This window comes from Coenobita brevimanus, chromosome 12 (genome assembly GCF_032717465.1).
Source record: "Coenobita brevimanus isolate Jiangsu-jjx chromosome 12, ASM3271746v2, whole genome shotgun sequence".
Classification (NCBI taxonomy): Eukaryota; Metazoa; Arthropoda; class Malacostraca; order Decapoda; family Coenobitidae; genus Coenobita; species Coenobita brevimanus.
This window is the reverse complement of record NC_136965.1, coordinates 8032987-8044627: the sequence shown is the minus strand read 5'-3', so window position 1 is coordinate 8044627 and position 11641 is coordinate 8032987. Positions and strand designations below refer to the sequence as shown.

The 11641-nt window shown below is 41.6% G+C and overlaps 1 protein-coding gene across 1 annotated transcript in view; it reads right to left on the bottom strand.

Moving 5' to 3' along the window:
• Positions 1 to 11305, bottom strand: part of LOC145413927 (oplophorus-luciferin 2-monooxygenase non-catalytic subunit-like) — a 26073-nt gene extending 14768 nt beyond the window's left edge. Inside the window, exon 1 of the mRNA XM_080283541.1 lies at positions 10504 to 11305. Within this exon, the coding sequence (XP_080139667.1) occupies positions 10504 to 11305 (802 nt within the window). The remainder of the gene's footprint in view (positions 1 to 10503) is intronic.
• Positions 11306 to 11641: the final 336 nt, after the last annotated feature.

Here is an 11641-nt window from a genome sequence, read left to right as displayed (position 1 = left end):
CAGGAGTAGAAGTACAAAACATGTTTGCTCACTTATGTACTCAATGTATAAAAAAGAAGAAAATTCCCAAAACGTTGCGTAATGCAATAGCTATATTACATTACAAAAAAGGTGACTCAAAGGATCTTAGTAACTATCGACCCTTTAGCTCATTGTCAGTCATTTACAAACTCTTCACTAAAGTCTTTACGAACAGAAGAACAAAAAATTTAGAGGAAAACCAACCTCGTGAACAGGCAGGATTCCGAAGCGGGTATTCGACTACTGATCATCTACACACAATTAATCAGGTAACTGAGAAACCTACAGAATAAAATAAACCACTGTGCTTAGGTTTTGGTGATTACGAAAAGGCTTTCGACTCAGTGGAGCACATAGCAATTATAAATTCATTGTGAGAACAAGAAGTGAATGAGAACATTGTAAAACTGCTCGAAAACATGTGTAAAAAGAGAACTGCTACAGTTAAATTACATGAGGACTCTGAATAAATTAAGACTGAGAAGGGCGTGCGTCAGGGAGATACAGTTTCACCAAAATTATATACAGATGCATAGAAAGTGTTTTCAAAAAGCTAGACTGGGAAAACAAAGGAGTGAACATAGATGGAGAAAAGCTAAACCATTAAAGATTTAAGGATGACATTGTCCTAATCTCAGAAAGAGCTGAGACACTGCAAGAAATGTTAAATGACATGAACCGAGAAAGTATCAAAGTAGGGCTAAAGATGAACCGGAGTAAAACTAATGTTTAATCCTCAAACACCAAACAGCGTCATCAGAATAAGTGAAGAAATTCTTGAAGAAGTCGAGGAGTAAAATTACTTGGGGCCAATACTAAAATTAACGAAAATTCATGATAGCGAAATAAAAAGACTCATGACAGTTGGATGGAAAGCTTTCGGTAAACATAGAGACATTATGAAAAGTAGTTTGCCAGTTTGTATCAAACGAAAATTATATGACGAATGTATAATTCCAGCTATGAAGTATGGTTGTGAGAAAACTGACAAAATCGATGGAAAATAAATTAATCCGTTCTCAGAGAGCAATGGAAAGGTCAATGTTGAAAATATCGTTAAGAGACAGGAAAAGATCAACTTAGGTGGGGGGGACAATCTGGCCGCACTATGGGGTGGTACTACTACTCTGAGGCCAGGTTGTGTTAGGAAGAATACTGCCACCGTATTCCCTGCGTGTCGTAAAAGGCGACTAAAAGGGGCGGGGTGAGGGGACTAGGGACCCCCTCCTCTGTTTTTTAGTTCCTAAAAAGAGACAGGGCAGAGAAAGGGATGGGGAGTCAGTTATCCCCGTACCCTGAAGATTGGGTCTATGAATGTGCGTGGATGTAGTACAATTGAGGCTAAAAGGGAGGAGATTGGAAGAATGTTTGTGAGAAGAAAGTTGGATGTATTAGCTTTGAGTGAAAAGAAGTTGAAAGGGAAGGGTGAGTCTATGTTTGGAAGTGTGAATGGAAGATTGTCAGTTGTTGATAGAGGAAGGGCAAGAGAAGGTGTGGCCTTGTTAGTGAGTCCGGAAGTACAGCAGTGTGTGATTGAATGGAAGGAGGTGTCATCGAGAGTGATGTGGGTGAAAGCGAAATTTGAACGTGAGTTGTGGGTGTTTGTGAGTGCATATGGGCCTGGTAGTGAAAGGGATGAAGAAGAAAGGGAGTCTCTCTGGAATGATGTTGATGAGTGTCAGCAGAGTTTTGGAACGAATGTGAATGTGGTAATGATGGGAGATCTGAATGCTAGAGTGGGAAATGTAGCAGTTGAAGGTGTAGTGGGTATGCATGGTGTGCCTGGAAGAAATGAAAATGGGGAACGAATGATAGCGATGTGTGTTGAGCGAGACATGGTAAGTGGAAATACGCTGTTTGAGAAGAAAGATATTTATAAGTATACATGAGTGAGAGAGGAGGGTGGAAGGATTGTTGATAGAGCTTTGATGGACTATGTGGTTGTGTCTAGGAATGTAATAGGAAGATTGTTGGATGTGAGAGTTCTGAGAGGGGAGGGTGGAGGTATGTCTGACCACTACCTGGTGAAGGGAAAGTTAAGAGTAGGTAAGAGATGGGTGAGAGCTAGGAGGGTTAGGTGTGGCAGGGAGATTTTGAAAGTGAGTGAGTTGGATAAAAGAGAGAAAAAGATAGAGTATCAGGAGAAATTGAAAGATGAGTGGAACGCACTGAAAGATCAGGAAAATGGCAGTGTGGAGGAGAAATGGCAGTTGTTTAAGAGTGCTGTGGTGGGGCATGCAGAAGAGGTGTGTGGTGTGAGACGTGTGGGTGGTGGTGTAAGAAAAGGAAGTGAATGGTGGTGCGAGGAAGTAAGTATGGCTGTGGCTGAGAAGAGACGTGCATATGAGGTGTGGCTGCAGTGGAAGGATGAGATGTCATATGAAAGGTATAAGGAAAAGAGGAATAGGGTGAGAAGGGCTGTGCGTGATGCTAAAGTGGCAGCAGATGAGAGGTGGGGTAGGCGGCTTACAGAAAATTTTCAACAGAATAAGAAAATGTTTTGGAAGGAGGTGAAAAGGGTGCGAAAGGGAGAGTCTGGGAAGGAAGAACGAGTAAAAGCAGAGGATGGAAGGATGTTAATTGAGATGGATGAGTAAGGAAGAGATGGGCAGAGTATTTTGAAAGATTGTTAAATGTAGAGGAGGAAAGGGTGGCTGAGATTGTGGCAGATGGGAGGGTGCAAGGGATGAATGTGTTGGGAGAGTTGAATGATTCTTTGATCACGAAGGAGGAAGTGGAGAAGGCAGTAAAGGAGATGAGAACAGGGAAAGCTGCAGGTATGGATGGGTGTGCTGTGGAATGCCTGAAAGTTGGTGGAGTGACCATTGTTGACTGGTTAGTAAGATTGTTGAATGTATTCTTTGTGAAAGGTATGGTGCCAGTTGACTGGGCAAGTGCTTGTGTGGTCCCGTTGTATAAAGGCAAGGATGATAAGTATGAATGTACTAGCTTTAGGGGTATAAGTCTGTTGAGTGTTGTAGGCAAGGTTTATGGCAGAGTGTTAATTATGAGAGTTAGAGAGGGTACAGAGGGAGTGATTGGTGAAGAGCAGCGTGGCTTTAGGAGAGGGAGGGGATGCGTGGATCAGGTGTTTGCTGTGAGACAAGTGTGTGAAAAGTATTTAGCAAAAGGCAAGGATGTGTTTTGGGCATTCATGGATTTAGAGAAAGCATATGATAGAACTGACAGGGAGGCTTTGTGGACTGTTTTAAGATTGTATGGACTTGATGGTAGGTTACTAAAAAGGGTGAAAAGTTTTTATGTAAATAGTAGAGCGTGTGTAAGAGTGGAAAATGCTGTCAGTGACTGGTTTCCTGTGAGAGTGGGGCTGCGACAGGGATGTGTGATGTCGCCTTGGTTGTTTAATATTTACATGGATGGTGGTGTAAGGGAGGTGAATGCAAGAGTTTTAGGTGGAGGTCTGAGTCTGGTGAATGTTGATGGTGGAGAGTGGAATCTGAAGCAGCTGCTGTTTGCAGATGATACTGCACTGGTGGCTGATTCAGAGGAGAGATTGAGACAGTTGGTAGAGGCGTTTGGAAGGGTGTGTGAAAGGAGGAAATTGAAAGTATATGAGAATAAGAGTAAAGTGATGAAGTGTACGAGGTTGGTAGATGGTAGGGGGATGAATATAGCTTTGAATGGCGAGTTGCTTGAGGAGGTAGAGTGTTTTAAATATCTAGGGTCACATGTTGCTGTGGATGGAAGAATAGATGCAGAAGTGAAGTTTAGAATAAATGAAGTAGGAAAGGTGCTGGGAGGAATGAAAAAAGTGTTTAGATGTCGTTCGTTTAGAATGTATGTAAAGAGAAGGTTGTATGAGGTTGTTGTGGTACCGACTACATTATATGGGGCTGAAACATGGAATATGGCTGTAGCAGAGAGGAAAAGTTTGAATGTAATGGAGATGAGGTGTCTGAGGAGTATGTGTGGAGTGACACGTAAGGATCGAGTGCGAAATGATGAAGTGCGAAGGAGAACTGGAGTTGTTCGGGAGATGGCTGGTAGAGTTAAGCAGAGGGTGTTGCGACGGTTTGGGCATATGGAGAGAATGGATAATGAGCGATTGGTGAAAAAGATAACTAGATCTGATGTGAGAGGTGTAAGGCTGAGAGGAAGACCACGAATAGGATGAATGGACAGTGTGAAGAGAGCACTGGATGCGAGAGGGATGTGTGTTGAGCAAGGAACAGTGGCTGTGCGTGACAGAAATAAATGGAGAGAAATTGTGAATGAATAAGTGATGACGCAGCCCTGAGGGGATATTCTCCTGCATTTGGTCTGATCAGCTAGTCAGGTCAGGTGCGGGTAAGGGGATGGGTCTGCTATGATGTGGCGGGGGTAAACCAGCTCTGCTGTCGGGCCCTGCTGCGGATGTCACTGATTGCATTGCACAGTTGACCCTTGTGCGGTGTGGTGCAGTGAGGATCTGTCCGTTCTCCCCTTGGGGCTAAGATGCGAATGAATGTGTTCGAATGGATGAGTAAATGGGGAGTGTGTCGTCCTGTCTCGGCTACCTCCCTTTCCTTGGGGGAAGCAGCCTAGGTATATAGATAGATAGATAAAAGAGCAGATATGGAGGTGGGCAGGCCATGTAGCAAGAATAAAGGATAATCGATGGAGCAAGAGTTTGACTGACTGGACATCAAAAGATTGTAAGCGTAGTAGAAAAAGGCCAGACAGGAGATGGAGAGATGAGATAGAGAAGTTTGTAGGGAAAACGTGGCAAAGATTGGCTCAGCCATGGAATTCGTGGAGAAGGTTGAGGGAGGCTTTTGTTCAGCAGAGGACTTGTAATGGCTGATGATATATATATATATATATATATATATATATATATATATATATATATATATATAAAATATATATATAGAGAGAGAGAGAGAGAGAGAGAGAGAGAGAGAGAGTATAGCACCAGCCGAGCAGGGCAGTACTCCCAAGGTGGATGGAAAGATGATCACAGGCAGAGATGGAGCTCCCGTTTCATTAGCCCTCGGAACTAGTTCCTGACTATCCCCCATTGCTGAAGTTTTTCAGTGTTTCAGTAACACCGAAAGTAGGCCAGCATGCTTTCCAGTACAAGTTTCTCTAACTTTCAACACCAAACTACATGCACGTTATACACTACATTTATTAAAAAAAAAATGGCTTTTAATAACCAAGCATTGGAGTTCCCAGGTAGAGGTGGGGACCATCAATGCCTCCACCATCCGGCCCTCTCCCGATGACGACTCAATGAGCTCCCTGGAACCACTGTCTGACTCACTTCCTCATTTCTGTAACATTTGCGGCCTTTCCTCTAGCATTCCCTCTGTTGAACACCACCTCTCCTCCTCTACACCTCACCTTTTAACTGAGACTCAGCTGTCTGAGTCAAATGATAGGAAACACTTTTCTGTTCCTGCTACTTTCTCTATACTCATTTCAAAGCCAAAGGTGGCTGTTGTGTATATGTATGCAACGACTTATCTTGCTCTTGTGTTCCTGAACTTGATTCATGTGAATTCTCTACTCTCTGGCTTCGGCTTTCCTGTCATTCTCTGGCTAAATATATGTCCTGTTTACTTATCCCCTAATTCTACTGACTATGAAAAAATCTTCGACTATCTTCTACAACAGAACACATCCTATCCCTCTCTCCTTTCTCTGAAATCTCCATTCTAGGAGATTTCAATGTTCACCACCATCTTTGGCTCTCCTCTCCCTTCACTGATCCACCTGGTGAAGAAGCCAACATCATTTCTATCCTTAATGACCTACAGCAGCTTATACAACACCCTACCTGTATCCCTGACTGCCTTGGAGAGAGTTCAGACATACTTGACCTCTTCCTTACAACCAATCCTTCTGCTTACACTGTTAATCTTTCCTCTCCATTAGGCTCCTCCGATCACAACCCTATTACCTTAACCTATTTTATAAGAAACGTCGGTTGAGGAGTTTTGGAGCTGCTGATTGGGAGGCCCTCAGGCAGTACTTCATTGATTTTCCCTGGAATTATTATTGCTTCCATGGCCGGGAGCCATCTGAGTGTGCCGTGTGCATTACGGAGGTTATTGTCTCGGGCATGGACGCCTACATTCCCGTTTCATATCCTTTGGCCAATGCAAGAAAACCTTGCAGAGGAGAGGGCGTATAAAAGATACAAGGGCCAACCCACCCCTAAATCACATTATTTTTATGTTTCTGCCCAGAATCATGCAGGGTCTGTTCTTTGCACTGCTAATAATAATTTCATCCGTACTAAGTGCTCTCAACACTCCAACTTGAATTCTTCCTGCTCCTTCTGGCACCTTGCCAAAAATCTTTCTAACAACTTGACCTCATCATCCTTCACTCCTCTTTTCTACTCTAATGGCACTGTAGGTATTTCTTCTGCTGATAAAGCAGATCTCTTCACTTAGACTTTCTCCTCCAATTCCACCTTAGACGATTCCAGTGCTGTTCCTCATGGCTGACATTAAAATTTCCTCAGTTGATGCATTTTCTGTCATCACTGGCTTCAGTACTAACAAGGTATATGTGCCTGATGGAGTCCCTCCTGTTGTCCTCAAGAACTGTGATTCTTTACTTACACCCTGCCTGGGTAAACTGTTTCACCTTTGTCTATCAACTTGTACCTTTCCCTCTTGCTGGAAGTTTGCTCTCATTCAGCCAGTCCCAAAGAAGGGTGACCATTCCCAACCCTCTGACTATCGTCCAATTGCTTTAACATCATGTGTCTCAAAAGTTTTCGAGTCTATTCTTAACAGAAAAATTTTAATGCATCTTTCCTATCATAACCTTCTTTCTGGTAGTTAGTGTGGGTTCTGTCAGGGATGCTCCAATGGCGATCTTCTCACCTACCTTTCAGACTCATGGTCATCCTCCTTTTGGGATTTTAGGAAAAACTTTGCCATTGCACTTGACATCTCAAAGGCTTTCGATCGAGTCTGGCATAAATCTTTAATTTCCAAACTGCCCTCCTACGGTTTCTATCCTTCTATCTATGCCTTCATCTATAGCTTCCTTTCTGGCCGTTCTACAGCTGCTGTTGTAGTCGGCCATCGTTCTTCTCCTAGATCTATTAACAGTGGTGTTCCTCAGGGCTCTGTCCTATCACCAACTCTCTTCCTTTTATTCATCAATGATCTTCTAAGTTGTACATCTAACCCAATCCACTCATACACTGATGATTCTACCCTTCACCTTTCCATTCGGTTCCCGCAATGTCCATCTTAGCAGTTACTTCAACAAACAAGGGATGAGGCAATGGCACACCTAATGTCTGACTTGGCTCATATCTCTGACTGGGGTAAAAAAATTCTTGTTGTTTTTAATGCATCAAGAACTCAGTTGTTACATCTATCAACCTGAAAAAATCTTCCACAGGAGTACCCACTAATGTTCAGTAATATCAAGCTTAATCCTGCATCATCCTTAAATATGCTTGGGGTTTCATTCTCTCAGGACTTCTTCATATTACATCTCTTGTAAAATCTGCTTCCGAGAGATTAGGTGTGCTAAGCCGACTCCGTACCTTCTTTACTCCTGTACAGTTGTTGACTTTATACACGGGTTTATTCACCCCTGTGTATGGTACAACTCTCATGTGTGGGAAGGCTCCACACATACAGCTCTTCTCAATAGGGTGGAGTCAAAGGCTTTTCGTCTCATTAACTCTCCTCCTCTTACTGACTCCCTTCAACCTCTCTCTCTCGTCGCCACACTTTTGCATCTTTATCTCTTTTTTATCACTACTTCAATGGTCATTGCTCCTCTGAACTGTCTGTTTGCATCCCTCCACCTCCAAGACGGGCGCTTAGCACCCATCTAGCAACAAACTCCCATCCCTTTTCTGTCTAACTCTCTAATGCAAGAGTTAACCGTTAGTCCCAGTCCTTCATTTACGCTGCAGATTAGCTCTGGAACTGTCTGTCCCTGTCTGTATCTTCTGCTGCCTATGATCTCCAGTCTTTCAAATACAGTGTACAGGCATCTCGAAATGAACAGCTCTTGAATTTGGCTCTCTTTTGTATTGTTTTTGTTTTTATCTTGGAAGGAACGGTTTGCGGGCTCTTGGCCTCTGGTTCCTTGTTCCTTGCATATATATATATATATATATATATATATATATATATATATATATATATATATATATATATATATATATATATATATATATATGTGTGTATATATATATATATATATATATATATATATATATATATAGATAGATAGATAGATAGATAGATAGATATAGATATATATAGATATATATATACACACTGTATACAAAGGCAATAAAAGTAAGCTGAAAAAAACGGCCTTCAGGTTAGAATTAGAGAATAGATTTCAAGCTCCTTGTTATGCTGAATATGACTTTGGTGAGTTGAATGGTAGACTAACAACACTCTTATGGGAATCAGCGGAGGTAGTAGGGAAAGCTAATACGATCATAGCCATTATGCATTCAAAAATGAACCTCGAGCTCATGAAAAGAGGATAGGGGATGAAAGTAAAAACAAAGAAAGATGAGACAGAAAGAGAGTAATTAAATATGCTCATCAACAAGAGACATAGAACAAAAAAGAAACAGAAAAATGCCGCTAGGAAAGCCATGCATTATTTAGCTGAAAGACAGAAACACTGATGTCACTTAATGCAGTGAGATGGTGAAGGGAGTTGAAAAATTTTACAAATAACTGTATGCATCAAATAAAGTAGTAACGATAAGTAACTTTTCATTTGACACAAGTGAAACACCTGAGATAACACCTGATGAGGTAAAGGTTCAAAAGTATGAACATTGGAAAGGCTCCAGCAGGTGATGGAATAAAAGCAGATTTACTGCCTATTGCAGGAGTAGAAGCTAAAACCGGTCCACCCACGTGTTTATGCAATGTATAAAGAGGAAGAAAATTCCCAAAACGTGGTGTAATGCAATAGTTATTTCGCTTTACAAAAAAGACAGCTCAAAAGATCTTAGTAACCATCAGCCGATTATATTATTATCATTTTTTTACAATCTCTTCACTGAAGTCCTTACCAAAGGAATAACAACAATTTTGAAAGAAAACCGACCTTGTGAGCAGACAGGATTCCGAAGCTAGTATTCGACTACTGTTCATCTACAAAAAAGAATTAACTAACTGAAAAAACTACAGAGTACAATTACAACTGTGCTTAGGTTTTGTCGATTACGAAAAGACTTTCGACTCAGTGGAGCACATAGCAATTATTAATTCATTGTGGGAACAAAGAAAAACGGGAACACTGCAAAACTCCTCAAAACATATTCAAAGTTAAATAAAGACTCAGAAACAAAATAAGATTGAGGAAAGCGTGCGTCATGGAGATACAATTTCACTTAAATTATTTACAGCATGCCATGAAACGTTTTTCAGAAAGCTAGAACGGGATATAACATTGTCCTAATCTCAGAAACAGCAGAGACATTGCAAGAAGTGTTAAATTACCTAAACAGGCAAAGTCCCAGAGTAGGGCAAAAGATGAACTGGAGTCAAACCAGCCTTTAATCGAAATACACCAAAGAGCGACATCGAAGAAAATGAAGATAGTCTTGAAGAAGCCTACAAGTACAGTTACTTGGGGCAAATACTAATCCTAACGAAAGACCATGAAATAAAAATAAAAAGACTCTGCAATTAACGTAAAGCTTCCTGTAGATATAGAGACATCATGAAAAGTAGTTTGCCAGTCTGTATGAAACGAAAAGTATATAACGAACGTATAATCCCAGCCATGACGAATGGTTGTGATACCTGGAAACTGATAAAATCGTTGGATGATTAACTAATCCGTTCCCAAAGAGCAATTGAAAGGTCATCGCTGATAATATCTTTAAGAGACAACAAGAGATCAACTTGGGTGAGAGTGCAAACTAAAGTCAAAGACATTATGGTGTAGAAGTTATAAAAGAACAAAAATTGGATAGGTCATATGGCAAGAATAAGGGACAACCGATGGAGCAAGAGGCTGACTGACTGGCCTCAAACAGACTGTAAGCGTAGCAGAAAACCGTCAGACACAAGCTGGAGAGATGACACAGAGAAATTTGCAGGTAAAACCAGGCAGATTGACTTAGTCATGAAATTCATGGAGAAGGTTGGGGAAGGCCTTTGTTCAGCAGTGGAATTGCAATGACTGATGATGATGATGATGATAATATATATATATATATATATATATATATATATATATATATATATATATATATATATATATATATATATATATATATATATATATATACATACTGTATGTATGTGTGTGTGTGTGTGTGTGTGTGTGTGTGTGTGTGTGTGTGTGTGTGTGTGTGAGTGTACACATACACACATGTATATATTTACAGATAGATATAAAACCCCTTATTTTTCATTATGTACTCTTTCTCCTTCTCTCTTCACAAGTCATATACCTATTATTTGTTTCTTTCCATCTAACCTTTTTTCTTTCTCTCGTTCTTCCGCCACACCTCACCTTGGATAGAATTAAAGGCGACGTTCGGCAAGCTGTTCTTAGTAATGCTGAGTATCGCCAGTGGATTGTCTGGTGGATTGATGGCGTTCTCCAGTAGTTCTATCATGTTGTTGTCGTCCAGAATGATTACCTCGATATTGGAGAGCGGAGCGAAGAGGGCCCTTGGAACACTTTCAAGGTTAATGCTCGCAAGGTTGATGCTACGAAGGTTGGGAGTATCCAGGAAAGCATCACTCTCAACTTTCAGGCCTGTGTTGCCTTTCATGCTAAGCGTCTGCAGTGAAGTGGTCTCCATCCTGTCCAGGATAGGCAGCTGATTATTGTCCAAGATAAGACTTTCCAGGCTTAAGTACGAAGCAATGGCCTCGAACGGGAAGTCATTGATATCATTCCCGCTTAGATTCAGCAGAGTGAGATTGTCGTGAGAATAGCTAAAGACGCTATCTTCAATTGTAGAAATTTTTGTACCTCTTATAATAATTCGATCGAACGTGAGACGCTGGAAGACACCGTCATGCAGGTTAGATAGGTCAGTGGTCTCCTTGTCCTGCGTGATCTGCAGCTCCAGAAAATGCTCGAAGGGGAAATCAGCAGCGAGAGCAGTCTCCAGAAGAGTGTCTGATGTTGCGTCACTGCAGTCCAGCCGTAGGTTTCGGGCTTCGTCAGATGTACACACACACGGGTAGACCTGGTTTGCCTCAGGACAAGGCCATTCTTTAGGCATCGGGCCTTTATCAATGTGGGACGAGGCCATGGCCAGGTGGGCCATCGCCACCATCACCACCAACACGCTGGCCAACATCGTACCGGTAGACTATTTCCCTTCCCAGCAACTGACACAAACGCCAATCCCGCATCACGCTCCAACCCTTATACCACCACACTCCTTATCTTATCACTTAACACACACGCACACACACACACACACACACACACACACACACACACACACACACACATAGAGGAACACAAAAGGTTAGGGAAATACGAGAAAAGCAAGACAAGACCTCTAAAGGTGACTTTCCAGAGTGTAAACACTGTGGAAGAGATACTAAAAAATGCAAAGAATCTTATGGAAAAAGAGGAGTTCAAAAATGTATGGATAAAAAGATGCCTAACACAAGAGGAACTGGAATTA